This window comes from Phalacrocorax aristotelis, chromosome 1 (genome assembly GCF_949628215.1).
Source record: "Phalacrocorax aristotelis chromosome 1, bGulAri2.1, whole genome shotgun sequence".
Classification (NCBI taxonomy): Eukaryota; Metazoa; Chordata; class Aves; order Suliformes; family Phalacrocoracidae; genus Phalacrocorax; species Phalacrocorax aristotelis.
The window spans coordinates 58,989,360-59,007,563 of record NC_134276.1 but is presented as its reverse complement, the minus strand read 5'-3'; the positions used below and the strand labels follow the sequence as shown (position 1 = coordinate 59,007,563).

Genomic DNA, 18,204 nt, shown 5'->3' with positions numbered 1-18,204 from the left:
ACTGAACACAGTATTTGAGGTGTGGCCTCCCCAGTGCTGAGTACAGGCATACACTGTTGTAACAGCAAGGAAGAGTACAGCAGCATTAAGATGCTCCTGGATATGTTCCTTCTCTGTGGAGCTACCGTACAGCTACAGGGCTCACTCTAACTCAGCTGTTAGGGGTTATATTGTTCTCAAGGTTTATAGGTTTATTATCAGAAATAAAAATGTGTTAAGAGACAGAAAAGAGCCTTTCTCAATACATGGAAGATTACAGGGCTCATTCTTTCTTAGGCCTGCTCCACAGACTGTTCCGTAGTCAGGGGAAGGTTTTACTTTGCTTTAAGGGCAGATGGATACTTCCTAAACTCCAGTCTGGTAGATGAAACCTAAACTGTTGCCCCTTTGTCCTTTGCATTACTGAGCTTATGAAGGCTCTTTAATAAGAAAGTATCTGACAGAGCTCTTGCTGCTGTGGCCACACAGTTATGTCTAGCTCAATCTTCCATAGTCACAGTGGTCGCATACCTCTAACTTCTACCTAAAAGTTTTGGTCAGAGAAAGACATATAGTACAAGATGACATGGGGGACTGATAGCAGGGGACATGAAGTGGCAGGAGTTTTCATATGCACTTCACTGATGGCTGAAGTGCCTTGGATTGGAGAAGAGTTTAATGAGGTTGTCCATCCCTTCTGTCGCCAGCTGTGAACCAGGCACAGTCACGCTGCTGAGCTAAAAGAGATATGGGATGGAGATTCTGCTCTGCTCTCCCTCAATGCAAGAACTAACCCCCACTGACTTCCATTAAAGCTCGAAGAGGACCAGTTCATTAGGCTGCACTCCTCTTCCTCATTAAACAAAACAAGCTGGAGTGCTGGATACAGTTTGTTAGAATTAAAGATCTTGAAAAGTAGTTATACATCAATGACAAATTTATGTACAAACACCCCTGAATGCAGTACCAAAGAATTTCAGGAGGAATGGGAAGAAAAAACAACTCAGGAAGAGATCCTATGTCACACATAAAACCAATAACTCTGCCTGGCTTGAAGAGGACCATGATTGGGAGAAGCTTTGACTTCACAGCTTCAAAAATGTGTGCCCATGGCAGGAGTGGCAGTGAGTGGCAGGGTTTGGGAGAATGGTGCACCTTCTCAATGAACCAATTCCCTCATATTTAGGAAAAAGCATCAGCCAGCAAATGGACAGAACTATTAAACCAGTGACAGTTTTACAGCAAAATACCAGTTAGAATGAGTGAAAGCCTTCAGTACAGGTAAAATTAAAAATAATAATAAAAAAAATTAATTCCATGCATACACAGTTAAATGGCTTGACATGCTTATAGTCTCATCAAGCTTGCTGTTGGTTTAGTAGCCAGCAACCTCTCCAGTTGGTAAAGGTCCATGCTTTATTGGTATACTGCAGTATTAGACAGTGGTGAGTGTGAAATCAGACAGTAACTGCTGTTGGCCTACATCAGGGTATTCTCACATCTTAAGAACAAAGACTGAGCATTAGAGCCTGGGAAGAATACCAGGTCACTGGGCATCAGTCCTTTGTCTAGCCTTGATCTTTCCAGACAGAAATAGAGCAACATACAGAAGGCTTGCCTGCTGTACCCAGGGTTAGGGTTGGTTTGCTTCTGTTTGGCTTTAAACCAACATGAGAGACTGCTACAACAGAACTGAAAACGTTCAGCCCCCGTGTAAGCTTATGCCACAGATACTGTCCATTTCAACAAGACATATCCCCGAGACTGCAGTGATCCTGCTTACGAGCTACGTCAGACAGACTTGACCATCGTTGGGTGCAGCCTTCATTAGGAAATGAAGGGCAATCTGACTGTGCTCAATGGAGGCCAAATACCCTGGAAAACAGACCTTCCCCCCTTGCTCCACTCTTCTGCTCCTCAACATGGTGTGGTTTCTCAACGTGAGACTCACAACCTTGTGGGGGTTTTCTCCAGTTCCGAGGTGAAAAGTGCTCTATGAGACAGGATCACTGTAATAAGAGGAATTAGGTACTCCCAATACAAACAGGTATTTCTGCAGTAAAAGGACATCGAGACAGTGCTCCAAACAATGCAAGGAACAGAAGATACACCATGCTTTGAGGATAGACAGAACATTGAAAAGGCTTTTTCTCCCAGAGAGGTACATGCTGACAAAACAGTGCATACAATGAAACAAAAAATGTTTCTCTTTAAACGGCATTAAACAAATGACAAAAATGAGAATGAAGTCCCCAGCATTTTCAATTTTAAAAATTAGTTTTGACTATTGAGATTTATTTTAAAAACCTATGCACGTGCACACACAGAAATCAGGAAAGGGCTGGATAGGTGAAACACTGCCAAGCTTATGAACTTTTGTTAGTGGGTCCAGGTGAGCTTTTTAGCAGGAAAGGGGAAAAATAAGGATACAGCTAATCGAAGATTTTTAAGTGCCTTGTGGAAAAGCAACAGGCATGAGCTCTAGTGTTCACTGAACTAAGCAGAGAGACCTACCTCTGATCTTGCTGTAAACCATCAAAAGCAAAAACCTGTTTTCTTCTCAAAACAGGATTTGCAGCATTTTAAAGAAAGCACCTAATCTAATTTCAATGAGCTTGAAAGTTCTTGAATCAGAAAACATTCAATTTTCGTCAACTTTCCATGTTCAATCAGTGACAGCTGTATCATTACTGGCTTCGGAGTTAATTTTTATCAGTAGGAACTGTGGATTTTTATGGTTCTCAGGGCCCAAAACTTTACTAAAAAATCATTAATAAAAATTACACCTTAAAACTCTAATCATTCTAGAGCAAACTAGGTATTTACCATCATGTCATGCAAATTTATGATCCTATGGTCTTTACCCCCTTTACTGTAATAACACCACCATCATTTACACCCATACTTGTCAAAAACATGCCTGTGATTACACAGCTCAGCCAGGTGCCCAGGCTTTCCAGTTCTCATAACATTTAAAAGAAAGTGCTCACTGCTTTTAATAACAAACAATATAAATCAACCGTATTCTACATGTTCTTTATAAACCACAGAATTAGAACAAAAGAGAAAATACTCTAAAGAACTGCTACATGTCACCCAAACCAGGCTTTTTATTCACATGATGCCTTTGATTTTTAATTAGAAGTTCTGTATTTTAAAATATGAATGGCACCACACAGCCTAACTGTAGGGAGGAACACAGAAGATGCCTTTGTTCAGGATCCACATGTCGCACAAGAATTATTTCCCTTATAAATAAATTAATAAGATATGTGCCCTTGTCTAGGTATATTTCAGCAACCATAGAAATTACTGAAATAGAAGAGGAAAGATTTTATTAATTTTAATTTCCTAGGATTTAAATTTCCTTCCTTTCCAGAACCTGACAGCATGGACAAAAATTTTTCCTAATGTAGCTTGATGGAAACCAGAGTCTGCTGTTACCCACATTTGAGAAAAGTTACACATCAGTCTAATTGTTGGGACCTCCTCATGTGCATCAGCCACTTACAATGAGAAACCTCAAAACCATCATCAGCAAGTAGGAGACAGCAACAAGCAGTTTGGCTTCTGACAAAAGGACTGTGTTCCTACCACTTGTGTCTGACAGCAGCTAACAAAAGAAAGGTGTATATATTAAAATTGTTCCAAAAGATTCAATACCCCTCACATATTTAGGGTCTCTCTTATTTCATATGGAGAAGAGGACTGATCCCCTAAATGAAAAGGAAAGAGATGTGCTAAAATGTACAGAAGCTGCCCTAAGAAATGACACTGTTCAGAGAGAGAAGCATTATTGGAAGTGGAAGCCAAAAAGGGACTTTGGCTTCCTTCACTTTATACATGCCTGCACACATAACCTCTATCCTTCACACTCACTGTTCTTTCCAGCAACAACCACGCCGCTGAATGAAGTGGATCTCCAGGGGTCCACATTCTTGCGCACAAAGGTAAGTGACACCCAACTCCTTCACTACACGTGGAAGCTGGGAATAGCTTGGATTGTTAATTTGTTTTTCATCATTAGAAGTTAAATTGCAGCAATTAAAGTTTCATTCTGAAGTCACCTCTGACAGCAGTCTAATGCCTCATTATGACAAATGAGGCCAGTCAAACAAACATGGTATTTGACACAATTTATAGGTCAGACATCCTTCTGCTGAAGAACTGTTCCAGAAATAGCCACAAATCATGCTAATTGCATATAAATCATACTGATGAGATCTGAATCACTGGTTTTCAATATTCAAAATCAGGTCTGCTTCATCAGTTCAACTGTTCAACACAGTTCTTGCTCTCCGAGTACCCTAAGGAACTACTGGGGCTTTATACTCTCTGGAAAAGACTGGAAAGCATGCTATGCCAAAGGGAACTGTAAATAAATAAGGCTAGTCATTTTACTGTGTATAAGAGATTTCCTATTCTTCTTCCCCTTTTTGTCCCAACCCTGAAGCCTCCTAAAAGAGAATTCTAGCTGACTATGGAGACTTTGCATGTGTGTGTGTTTATCATGGGACAGAAGACAGAATTTAAAACAACTCTGCTTCTTAGTGAAGAAAAGGAGGAGCTAAAATGGAGTGCCTTTTATCCAGTTGCTATTCGCATCTGCACATTATTTTGGGACAAACCCCTAAACTGCTTTTTCAGCTAGACTCCATCCAACTCTGTGGACAGAGTTGGCTCAGCACAGTGGTAAGCCGTCTGGACAGCGCAACAAGAGGCTTCCTCCACATCCTCCGGAAGGACAGAAGATGGGTGGCTCAGAACTGCTCATTTGGAGTAGACACAGCTACTTGATCTTGCTGGGATTCAGCTCCCTCATTTGTAGCAACTGCCTAAAGATATATGGGCACTTCAAGAGTACGGGATTTAAAAGTTAATCCCTGTGAATAAAAAAAATTTAGAACGGTCACTCCAAAGTACCATTAGCCACACTCCAAAATCTACTGGAACTGGTGGGAGAATCAAATCTTTTACTTCGTCTACAGTTACCTCTGTTAGACTTGAGACATAGGTATGTTTAGACCACTGCCATTGACCAGGGTATACAGATTAATCAATGCTCACAAAGACTAACTTGAACTGACAGGCTCCTCTTCCCCTGTGTGCTTTGTGAACCAGAACATGAATTCCCCCACCTCATCCACAGTCTTCCCCAAAGGTTTCTGTTCTTTCCTCCAAGGCCTTTCTGTATTTGTCCCACAGAAACAAACTCCCAGATTAATTTCGATGGACCTGATCCTATGTGAGAATGTCAATTTAAAACTGCTCTCTCACTTGCTATTCTTGGCAAGTGCCCAGACATGAACCACATGTCTGGTGGAGGAATTTGGCCCACAGACTGTTTTTAATTAAATGCTTGTCTACTGATATTAAACTGAACTTCAGTGGTATAAGAATGCTGCAAAAACGATTCATCCTAAATGAAATGATTTCCTATGTAATTTACAAACTTTATTTCTTCAAACTGGAAGAATTCCATATGTGTTAAAATGACAACCACTTAAACATTTAAAGTTGAAAAAATGCCAGATAATAGAAAATAGTTGGAGAGAAATCCTCCTATTTAATTTCTGAGAATAATATTCAAAAGGGAAAAAAAACCCAACTGTTGAGATACTTTCTTAGCAACTAAGCTAACTGCAGCTACCAGCAGGTCTGTTCTTGTAAAACCATAAATCCATTACCTTTGTAGGCATAGGAGAGAAGAAATCAGGCCTGAAAACAGTATTTGAAAGGATGCAAAACAGTAAACACCACTTATAAAATTTTATATTAACTTAAATCCAAACAACATGAAATCTATCCACTCTTCTTAAGTAGCAGAAACGACTGCAAATCCTTTTCTTGAAAATCCATTACCTGAACTCTAATTTCACTGGCTAACAAAGCAATTAATTCACCTGTGCAGATTGCTATTACTTTGCTGTATAATGTGACTACTGGTCATTTTGCTGCACAGGCAGCAAAAGAAATCAAAAGGAGACTCATGCACCCACTCCCCATGCTCAGGCTATCTGCTAATGCAGGCTTCAGCTAGCTATATTTAATCTTAAATATTGAGAAGGTCAAGGCAATTACTTTACAGCTATCCTAAATCCAAAACACAAACCACCTTCTTTTAGAATAATATACAAGTAAGCTTTTCCCTACTTATCAGTCTTGCTGCTTCTAGATTCATGCTTCAAACTACAGGAACAAAGGAGAGCATTCCTGTCACCAAAATATCACTGTCTAAAGAGCTACTTTAAATCACTCCTGCTAAAAAATGAGGTTTCTAATCTCTAAGAAAACCAACACACTAAAGAGGATGAGCAGGTTAAAACTTATATTTACACAACAACGTATTTTACTGCAAAAAAGTAATGTATATAAGAAGACATGCCTAACTACTGTAGGTATGTTTTTAAATATCTTTCACTCGGATTAAACTCTGTTAAAATGTGCATAGACCAAGGCATTAGCAAAATTAAAAAGACTTTTTATTTTATTATTTTTGTAAAAACGATCTTGAAAATTTTATATTGTCTAGATTTACAAAGTCCTGCAACTTGTTCATCAGTACTTATGTGGGTGGATTCATCATTGCTACATGCATGTACTGCATGATGCAGATCACTGTAAGTGACCTGCAGTTCAGTCAGTGCTTTTGTGCATCACTTAAAATTCTCAAATTTAGTTCCCTTCCCCCGCAAGAAAAATATATAAAAGTTAAAATTAAGGCCAGCGTTAAAGAGCACATCTTGTCTTCCAGCTCTAATAACTGCAGGACTTTCTCCATACAGGAGACCTTTCATCTGCATTTTCTTAATTAACTCAGAGAAACTAGAATCAGATTTTATTAGTATACAGCCTTAATTCTCATACTTTTAGCCTGCGAAAAGGAAGTTTACAAAGAATTAGTTTCTCTGTACTTCTGCACATATGCCAAAATCTCACTACTCTATGTACAGTACAGAAGACAATCAGCCTGGACCACAGTTAGTCTCATCATTCTGTGTCAGGAGATGAAAAATTTATGAGGTGGCACCCTTAAAAAATAGCCTATGACAGACTAATTGGATCCTGTACAGATAAAGATTTTTCATGATCAAAGCAAAAAATAAAACCAAACAGCCACTGTATCTCCAGCCCCCCACCAAAAATCACCCACAACAGAACTTTGATGTCTTTGTGATTAATTCCACTGAAAGAATAAGGGGAAAAAATACCACCCTGATAAACGATAGAAAAGATTGCCTTGCACGTAATACACATACCACTCATCATTAGAGCTGTTTCAGTCTAAGTTTTTTTTCACTTGAATTGTATCTTTCATCTTGTTCTCTTTCCTGCCCACGGAAGAGTTTAGAGTTTCAAAATCTCCATCACCAAATCAGCCTGTTGAACCCACTGAAGAAAAAGTCATTATTGACATTGTTCCTGTATACCTGCCTAATTTGTATCCTCAGTTCATCACTTAAGATTATAAAATGGGTTATGAAGATGAGTAGACCAAACACATTCTTGCTATGAAAAGATTTTCCAGCATATTCCAAGATATCAGCAAGTCTTGGTCTTGAATATCAAGCTGCCTGCATTTGGCCGTAAGTTTAATTTTTCTCCCCTAACTCTGTTGAGGCACTCATAAGTTTCTCTCCTTATATGGGAGAGAAAAAATTGTAATAGATATACAAAAGAGCACAACGTGCCTACTTAATTTAATTTTTGTTTGTTTTGTCAAAATAACTAGTCAAGTGTCAAAGAAGCTGCAATATATACCTAAAATAGGACTTCATACAAAGAATAGTTGAGTGTATAAAGTCTTACAAAGGTACCTAAATCAGTAATATTTTTCCTCTCCTCCTGCCTTTTGGAGGAGATGCATTACTGTTAAGCTCCACTGAGACTTATTATTGTCCTTCTAGCATCCCTTCCCTCTGGCTGGTCAGTACAATGATAACATTTGAAATAGTCCATGTGCTGAAATTATTACCAGCCACTCTTCATGAGCCCCAGAAGACACAATCACTCTAATGAGCAATCACGGTATCCACTGGTCTCACATGTCCCAGCTCCTAGCAGCTGAAGACCTGCACACCATCTTCATCACTGAGGCCAACAGACACATCCTCCTCTACCTCCTCATCAAGCTGAAGGCTTCCAAATGAGTACTTATTTCTAGGCATGGGGGAGGAACTCAGCACAATGGGATTTCCAAACACCAGGGGGTGAGTGAAGGGGTTAATGATTTCCGAGTCGGAATCGCTAGATTCTGTCCCACTGCTGGTGGAGCCCTCCATCATCTGGATTGCAGCCGTGTGATCCATCATGCCACTGGCATGCAGTGACTGCATGACTGGGCTCTGCTTCGACTGTGCCCCAGCTGGCATACCATTGGCCATCATTTTGCCTTCTGGAGAAGACATCTTAGCCACCCCGTCTCCTTTACAATCTCTCTCTGATCTATACTCCTGCCCAGGGGTTGAGGATATCTGGCTCAGGATAAATGGATCTGTAACTGATTTATTGCAGAGATTTGGGATTTTCTGTGCACGAGGCCGTTGAGAACCTGGAGAATATCTGCCATACCCATGGTAGCTACTGGCATGGCTATCCTCTTCCCCAGTCCTCACCTTGCAGTCATGCCCATTTTCTGAGACATAACCCTGAGAGCCAGTTCTACTCAGGCTCATGTTTGGGCTTGACCCTTTGCTACTGGGAGGCAACGGAGTGGCCAGCGGACTACGGCTCCCTGGCCCTCTAAACATTTCGTCAACCAGTGAACTGTGCCTTGGCATCCTGGGGCTTCCCCCAAGGTAGAAGGATTGATTAGCTGGGTTATCATCAAGGTACTCTTCAGAGAGATACTGGGAAGACTTTAGAGAGGCTGAGGAATCCCTGTACCTAGTTCTATTGCGATTTTCATCTCTACAGTGAATATAGGCACCACTGGTCAAATCACCCTCATAATTGTCATTTGTTTGGGAATATGACCGGGTTATTTGTCCTCTGAGGAGATCATACTCGCTATCTACATCACTGCAGTCAATGAAAGGAATGGAGGTGCTGCTGCCATGAGCAGCCCTGGAAGCTGGACCTGTGCTTGGTTGCTGTGACTGTCTGTTCTGCTGCATCCTGTCCTTAGCAGCCTCCTCTTCTTCCTCCACTGTTGACACCACTGCTCCATCCACTTTTTTGCTTTCTTTTGGGCTCTTCTTCAAGGAAGGGCTCTTGTGCTGTCCAGTGTCTTCTGCTGAAGCTTTCAATTCCTTCCCTTGCCGGCAGCTCTGCACTGCTGCAGCATCATTGTCGTCTCCATAGGCAAAGCTAGAGCTCTGGAAAGATAAAGGAGGGAAGGCAAGGGAGAGACAAAGGGGGAGGGAGGGGTGGGAGGAGAGAGGTTTGGGAGGGAAGGGAGCCGGAGGGAAAAGGCTTTGTGTAATTATGCACCAAAATTTTGCACTGCACCTTGCAGCAACATAGGAGTCTCTTGAAAGCGGAAGAGGTAACCCAAGCTTCAAAATGAATTAGAATAAATAAAAAAAGAGAGGTCTCTCATCTTAAGAACAGAAAAATAAACAAACTAAGCAAGGGAAGAGAAGGCAGACAGAATGTGGAGATATGTAAAAAGGGGTATTTGAGGTGTTTCAATGCCCTAAGGCATCCATCAACACTAAGAACATAAACCTGTTTGCACTACTTTGAGATGCTGGAGGGACAAAAAGGTAAACGCTTAAGACCAATTTTGCACAGCCTACTTACATACAATAAAAAAGCCACGTGTGGGCTTTCGAACACCCCACATTCAACCCCTGGAGCATACCTGCCACTAATTCCTGGGCTGGTTTTTCTGCACACAGAAATATGTTGCATCTGCCCAGTAGCCATGCTCCATCTACCTGAGCTTGCCTTAGCAATAATGAAATGCTAGAAAATATTTGGAATGGGCTGCATTTATAGCAGAATTCTCTGAAGTTCTTAGATTTACAGGAATGAGAGCCTGTGAATATCCAAAGAAAGCAATGGAAGGAAGGTGAAGGTGCACGTAGCATTCTTAAATGCATTAACCTAGTAGCTTGCTCCTGCCATTTCAGCTCTATCTAATGTAAGGTTAGGTGATTAAAGGTTTGCTTCCACAAACACAGATGAGCACAGAGAATCACTGGGAGGTGGAGCAACCTCAATAACCTAGGCAGGGAAATGGAGCTCCCTGACCCAGCACCAGTGCTGTCCCAGTAAAGCCATCAGCCCATGGTCGGGGTGTGTCTGGGATGTCAGCAACTGGAGAGACCAGAGCACGTGCATATTGATTGGGTGGCTAGGTCAATGTGCAATTGCTAGCAAACATTAAACTGGACCAGTTGGTGAGTAGGATAAGAGGGTTGGGAGCCAAGTACTGGAGCAGCCATAAGTCAGGCCAGGCACTGGAAGGACCATGGGGCCTGGGGGTCAATTACTGGTAATGTCATTAAGTCTGGACCAGCTATTGGAGAGACACCTTTGATGTGCTTGTATCTGTGTGTGAGGTAACTGGGAACCAGGGTATCCACCTGTGAGTTACTGGGTAGACTGGGTGTTTGCGATCAATTACTGGAGGAACCCATAGTGTGTGTGTGTGTGTAGATCTGAGTACCAACAATTGGAGTAGGGCTGTGAGCCTTGGGGGCTTGTCTATCCAGGTGCTAGCCACTGGGAGACCTGAGGATCCAGGGGCCTCCTACTGGATAGACCGAGTGTCTAAGACCACTTGCAGGAGGGATCCATATCGTATATATGTATACATATTTTCCACTAATGAACTTTCATCTTGATCAGCCAAAGAGTGGAACATGTTGTGTGAGGCTACTGGCACTGTCTGTGCTTGTGAGGGTGCTGTTTTCTGTTTGTATCTACCTGTGTGGCTGGCTGTGTGTATATGTGTATATATATTGTATATGTGCATTTATGCAGGTGCCTATTGTGAATACATGCTCAGCCTTGCTACTAGCTGGACCTGGGAACACGCAGCTGCTGCAACCTTGCCACTATTGGATTTGCAAACTCCTAACACATAACAGCTGTTAACATAAGAAAAATACATTAGGTGTCTACCAGAAATCATAGCTTAAACATCCAGAGCTGTAATTTTTCTGAGGAAATAATTCTTCTCCTTCCTAGTTAATACAACAAAACACCTTGTTATGGGCAACCAATACCTCCCAGTGAAGGAGAAGAATTAAACTCTTCCCAGATGCAATAACCAGCTACAACCTAGGACCCCAGTAGTAACACTGTGGTTTGCAATTTTTCAGATGGTAATTAGTACAATTCAGACAAGCTCACTATTTATATTTGCCTGGTTGTCTGAAAAGTCTGGAAGACAACTCTGCTCCACAGTGGAAATGAACCTGTTCCACTTGCAGAGCCTAAAACTTATGACACCCAGGGCTCCCAGTTAAACGGAAAGTGAGCGGAAAACTATGCTCCTAGAGTTTCAAAACAGCAATCAGTGGAGGGTAATGTAGCAAGAAATGTTTAAAAGGCATGATCCAGGGTTTCATCAACATCACTGACTTGTTTTGGCACCTCTGTATGCTGTTCTGAAGGCTGTGCAGTCAGACTCCTGATGGAATGAATCTTGCTGTGTTTCCTGGAGATAAAAGGAAAGTCACAGTAAGAAGCCATTTCAGTTTTTTCTACAAATAGGAAACAAGAGATATGCCTCCTTTAAAATAAAACTTCTGAATAGCAGCTTTCATAAAAGTTTGCTCCAAAACAGACGACCATTCCTCCTTTCTGTAAAATTTATATCTGCTATGTGTTGCGAACATACCATTGTAAGAAAAGGGAGAGGCACTGAAGCAAAAATGGTCTATCACCAGAACATGAGTCATAAGCAATGAACTGTTGTCATGGTCTTTGTGGCATTTTGGCCATTACTTTCAGCTCACCATGAGCGAGATGAGTTCAGACAGAACTGGCTCTAGCAAGTTGGATGCCTTCCCTGGAGACCCCTCCCTTGAGATTGGCTATACCTATTCCCTTTACTTTCAGTTTTATTCTGAGGTGAATATGTCTTTTCACATACATTAACCACATCCCACAGAAAAGGGTGCAAATCAATGTGGGAGGAAGTTACCTGTGATGGTAGGACACTCACTGATGAAAAAAAGACTGAAGACTATTGATTTTAAGTAAACTACAAGTTATGCCAACTTCTGCCAAAACATTCAGGACCAAGGGGATATTATACAAGTGATAAACTGTCAAACCAGCAAAGAAGGAGTTTTCCACTTGGATTCACTTGGCCAAGGTCTTAGAATATAGCCAACTGGAAACCATGACTTTTGTTTGATTAAAGCATTGGGATAGTTCATTTATTTCCTCTCACCTCTCAAACTGCACTTTTTTGTGCCCTCCTTCTTTAACATAGTCAAGAACTTGCTTCTGAGTCCGACCACTGGAAGAAAACCACAGTTAAAATATCAATCTGAGACGCTGAATTTGCCACATTTAATATAACTTGTTATTGGTCATCGTAACCATGTATGTGTCCTGCATATGAAGTCACAGCAATCAAAAAAGTATTTGTCACTATCAGCAGAAACTCATGTAAGATCATAAGTAGACCTGGTCAGGTACACACAGTTTTTAATCATTTTCCCTGTTACTTACCTCATTTTTTTGCTACAGAGCTACTTTTTGATGCCATTTCATGCTGAAATTTGGTTGTGTGCCCTTTATAGGGTACTACATTAACGGGAAGTCACCACAATAGAAAGTTAAGCAAGGGTTAAGTTCTCCTCTCATGAACAAAGAACATTCCTGAATCCTTTTGAGAGTCAAAGACCATCCTTACCTGGTATCAGTAAACCCTGGAACCAAGATGAAAACCACTGAAATGCATTTCTTGGCTCAGTTGCTAATATGAAACACATCAACAAAAATGCATAAATTTTCTGCAGAGATTTAGGCTGGAAATCACTCCCTCCCATTCTGTTACAGGCTGTGAAAAAGTAGCGAGAAAGCCCAGCACTTCCTATTGTGCAAAGATATAAACTCCAAAGGGAACTGAGAGCAGTACAGGAAACCCACATCTCAAGAATGTTCAATAGAGATCCAAATCCTTCCTGTTCATTACAGGCTTTAAACTAACTGAATTACTGCAAGGCCTGGAAAATGTTATTGAATGTATGCAGCACAGCTCACAGCGAGTGCAGGATGTAGCCAAAACCTGCTCTCCAAACCAGGAGGTAAGTTGAATGCACCTACAGACTTCTATTTACTCAGGCAGAAACGTAAGAATTATATATATATGTACACACACTCACGCTATATATATAGAGAGAGCATGTCATACATACTTAAGAATTATTAAGAAATATTATAAGAAATATAAGAATTGTTTACCCTAACACATGTCCTTCCATCTTAATTAATTTACTTTGTGGGCAGGAAACAAAGTGGGAAAAGAGAATGGCCATATCTACTATGTTCTTGTGCAAGGCAACTAGAGTGTACAGTTTATCTCAGCAAAGACGGGTTTTAGCTCTTCAGCTTTTATCAGCTTCACAAACAAAATAAACTGTGTGCATAAAAGGATTTTTCCTCCGGCAAACACAATATGAAATCTACAATGAGGCTTCTGCCATTGTAAGAAAAAACCAATAACCCAACCATTAAAAATATTTCTACAGCTCTAAAAATATCCCAGGTAGACTTGGTCTTAGCGTAGGTGGTCATCTCACATGAACCCTTTGCAAGCATAAAGGTCTCAGCAAAAAGACAAGCCATTGCTTTTAACTGCATAGACATGAGTTTACCACAGGGACATGCGACGAAAATATAAATTTCTACTCTGATACATAGGAAAGATCCCATCCTAGAAGCAGAGGATCCAAAGAGTGCCAAAGAGTTGCTAGCTAGTGTTGCTTAGGAAACAAGTGGATTTTCTTATATGAAACCAGCTGGAACCTATATACTTTATATCTTACCTCCAGAAAGCTACCTTCCAACAGCGACTACAAAGCAAATGCCAGCTTTTTCCCTACAGTGTTCTTTGCACTGAGAAGATGCAATGGAAATTATAAAGGTGTGAACTACAATGTAAAAAAGAAGAGCTGAAAATAATAGGTATAGTCCTAGATCATTATGGATGCAATTTTGAAATGGGGAGGCAACGAAGGTGGAAAGTAGAATGCAGGTCTTACCTGAACCTAAATGATGAACCTCTAGAAAAAAGAACGGGTTTAGGCTTTGGTTTAGGTTCCTCAAAAAGTCTGAAAAAGGCATGATGCTCCACACAGATCTTCCAGAAAGACTTGCAGAAATCTCGACTGGCCATAAGGAATTCCAGGGTATCCTGGAATGAACTCTGAAAATTGAGATAGCGTTTGCAATGTAAACAAGCAAGCAACATACATTAGAGAGATGCATTGGCAAAGCAGGTGCTATGCTACAAAAAAAGTCTTTTTCCCAACTCCTTGTCTTTTAGGCTTACCAGGCCCTATCCTTCCCACTTTGAGATATCACTGATCTGGCAGTATAACAGCTATTGCCTGAACTTCCTTTCATTGACAAATATGACAGAGATAAAGAAATGGTCTTAACATCAACAAGAAGAGGTAGTTTACATGCTATAACTTAAGAACTGATGATATAGCACCAGAGTTGCAGCCAGAAGATGACTCTGTGACATTCAGTTTACATCTGCTTTGCTGGGACTGCTCACCTGCGATGCCAGGTTAATGTGTGCAGTACCAACAGTGAACTCAAGCAATTAATTAAAAAAAATCTTCTTGAGGTGATAAAAACATATGTTTGATCTGTGAGTAGAAATTTACCAAATAACCTTTTGTCAACTTCATCAATTACTGTCAAGGACTTACATTCACATCAGGCCGTAGTTTGATAAGAAAACGTTTCCTCTTGAAGCTCAGCTTTCGAACCTTAGCCCAGTTGAAGGCATTGATCTTGGTATGACCCTACAGAGAACAAAGCCAGCAGAATTTAAGCATTCCAGATCTGAATGGAGAAATGTGAACCACTAAAAACCAACCAACTTGTCATAAATTAATCATCTATTCACTTTGCTTGAAATTATTGTATTTCTTACCATTCATCCTCTGATAATGCAAACCACAAGCCTCTGGTGCTGTGACTGAAGGCAGGTACTTATGGTTAAACTCTTACATATTTATAGGACCAGTTATACTGAGTTGATGTGAAAGTATCTGGCTCAGTATCACTGCACAAAACAGGGTGGCCCAGCTTTTGCCCAGATGATATCTTGTTCCGGTATGCAGACTCTGATTTTCAGTGGACTAAGCCATCTCCCAAAGGTGCCTCCTTCTCTTTCTACCAGCTACAGAGAATGCAGGGAATCTGGACACCTAACATTGTCATCTCACTTTGATGGGGTAGATTTCTTTCCTCTCTGACTGTCTATACAGCAAAATAAACACCCCTTTAAATACTGCTTAACTGGGGGGTGGGGGAAAGGCAACTGAAATTTTGTATTGGAACTGCAAAATACTGTGAGTATTTTGACCTTTTATATGGAGCAAGAGAAGTAAAAGGAACCTGAATAAATTTGTCTCTGAAGAGAAAATGCTTTTCCCCCCAAAAAGCAACAAAAAACCAGAAGCAAACAGGAAGCCTGAGAGAAATGAACTTCAAAATACTACAGTTCCCAGCCACTGCATCTAGCCCCTTCTCCCCAGAAGTCTCATTCTTAATCTATGTTAGAAGGTATTGGAAATATTCTAAAATATTCATTACAGTAGTTTGTTCAGTAAAGATTTCAAGCAAACTTGCTTACACCATGGCACAGAAGTTTCAGAGAGCTACTACAGGATCGCTAAATGCAGAAACCCACGTTGATTTGGGCACCATCACCAGACGGACGTAGGAGTAATGACAGTGTGATGATCTCTGCTAAGTCAACCTGCTGTCTAAGAATCACATAATTAATCTCCCTTAGAATATTCAGCAGCACTGACACTGATTTCTAAATAAATGGTAGGCTTTAAAATAAGTCTGTCTGAGTTCTGCTTATGCCATTTGTGAGTGAACCTTTATTTTCCTTGAGGTCATCCTAATGATGTCTTCATATTTCAATTTCTCCCAGTTATACCCAAAATAAAAAGATGAACTTAAGGTTACTGCCCTTTCAAGTGCCCGAAGGAAGCCCTAAGCCTACTGCCAGATGCCAACTGCTGGGCAGACTCCAGCAGGCCAGAGCCTGACTTCCCTTTCAGCATTCAGTCTTGGAGTTTGAACCAGCAAAATTTCCAAGCTTTTCTGAGAATTCAAAAAAACCAAAAAAACCAAACCACCCCTGATTTGAAAGTCCCAAACACATTAGGACAAGAAGATCTGACTGTGTTTTAGAGCTTTACAAATCAGGCTTTGGGCCTTCAACCAGCAGCTACACCTTTGCAGAAGGATCCCAGCTGTCTGCTGAGACTCAGTGAGGTCCATGCCGTTTTGTGTGGACACATACTTTCAGCTGTGAGATGGTCTTAATTTATAAGGCTTTGCAATTCATTAATTCAGCTGATGAAAATATTATGGGGGAGCAGGGGAAGGGCCTGAACATACAATTATTTCAATTATGTGCATTTCTAACATCATCCTGGTGTCCTCACTCTTTGAGCTATGCTTCAGTTTTGGGGTTTTACTAGCAACCTATTTAGCTGAGCAGGTTTTTTTTAAAGTTTGGGTGTTTTAAAAATTTAGATCTCAGAGCATTTAGGACAGACATATTTCTGGGTTTGTCTGTTGCTCTTGTTTTTCTTTATGAAAAGACTCAACGTACTTTATAAGGTTGGAAACACTATTATTTTAACTGAAGTCAAACAGTTAAAATGAATAGTCTTTTCTGACAATTGCAAAAATTGACGTTTTAAAGAACAGTTTACTTAGTGGTTTTAACACACAGTGAGGTAAGTAGCGTTTTGGATGCTAGTAGGTATAAGTTCATCTGAAGGGAAAGTGGTTTACATCAGCTGACTGTACCTTCACAGCTGTAAAAGCCCAATTTGTTATTTATCTAAGGGGAATTGAAGAACCAGAATTTGATTAATTTACTAATGATGCTTCACAATTTACTAGGCTGACTGGGGTAGGAGAGGAGAGGAAAGAAATGTAAAGAAAATACTTTGGGTCTTTTAGGGAAAGAAGTAAGATTCATGGATACAGCAAAGGTAGAATGACCAAGGCTGGTCAAGAAAATTGTAAAAACTCTGACAAAGTAATGCTATGAAGAGCTTATATTCACTTCCTACATCCTTATCCATGTGCTCCAGTTGTCCGTTGTTTTATTTGTCCCTGCTTCGCACACCCATTATGCACCATGCCTGCAAGACCTACCTGCTCCTATATGTAGGAGGTGTCAGCATGACCAACTTGCAAATTGTGAGCTGTGGATCAGTTTGCATCTTGAACAGCACATTATGGCTGCAGGGGGAGTTCTACCCTGTGCGTGCAAACAAGATAAGAGACCCTGGAAGCGAAGGACCTAATGTAGCTATAAAAAGTTTAAGGTCATTGTTAGAAAAACTGTGGAAGTTCCTGAATTTTCCCAATCAAATTCTTTTAGACATGGTTGAGGTCCTGAATTCTTATCGCTGTAAGAAATCTCATTGCTTTATAAGGTACAAAGCTATGTCCTGAGCAGCTCTAACCTGAAACACCAGAATGCCTGTGTTGGCAACAGCCAGGTTGATTTTTGTCCCTTCCCTGTCCTTGGCTGGATGCAAGCGTATTCCATACATCTCCAGCCGACGGGCAATCTCCAAAAGCTGAAAGTCAGACTCTGCTGGTGTCTGTCCCCTTGGGAAAGAAAACAGAGAAGACACACAAATTCTTCACACCTTTTAATAGAGATCAACAGGTCTTCCAGAGAACAAAGAGACATTTCATCAAAGAGACTGAAACCTGTCAGAGGTATAATATCCATATGGTTTTTCTGTGTCCCCAGATTTATATCAGCTAGAACAACAACTTTATCTTGGTTTAAACCAATACCAAAGAATCCACTGATTTTACAGCCTATTAGAAATTTTGACCACTCCAATTCTGAGATGCCTGCTACAGCTAGATTTTGAACCATTAACAGAATTCACTACCTCTCTTTGTATTTTCTATTGGAAAAACATGCCATATTTCTAAAAAAAAAAAAATCATAAACAGAAGTGCGTAAGGATGTTGTTCATTGTAAAAAGTGAATACAATACCAAAATGAAGTACAACAGAAGACAC

The 18,204-nt window shown here is 40.6% G+C and overlaps 1 protein-coding gene across 9 annotated transcripts in view; it reads right to left on the bottom strand.

Moving 5' to 3' along the window:
* FARP1 (FERM, ARH/RhoGEF and pleckstrin domain protein 1) overlaps nucleotides 1-18,204 on the bottom strand; it is a 225,672-nt gene that overhangs the window by 39,263 nt on the left and 168,205 nt on the right. For 6 of the 9 annotated variants that reach the window (XM_075089894.1, XM_075089873.1, XM_075089861.1 and 3 more), the window contains 6 exons: nucleotides 17,628-17,775; nucleotides 14,829-14,924; nucleotides 14,151-14,314; nucleotides 12,332-12,400; nucleotides 11,515-11,590; nucleotides 9,059-9,296 (listed from right to left, as the gene is read on the bottom strand). In XM_075089894.1, the coding sequence (XP_074945995.1) occupies nucleotides 9,059-9,296; nucleotides 11,515-11,590; nucleotides 12,332-12,400; nucleotides 14,151-14,314; nucleotides 14,829-14,924; nucleotides 17,628-17,775 (791 nt within the window). The remainder of the gene's footprint in view (nucleotides 1-9,058; nucleotides 9,297-11,514; nucleotides 11,591-12,331; nucleotides 12,401-14,150; nucleotides 14,315-14,828; nucleotides 14,925-17,627; nucleotides 17,776-18,204) is intronic. The other 3 variants (XM_075089869.1, XM_075089887.1, XM_075089889.1) reach the window with 1 other exon arrangement.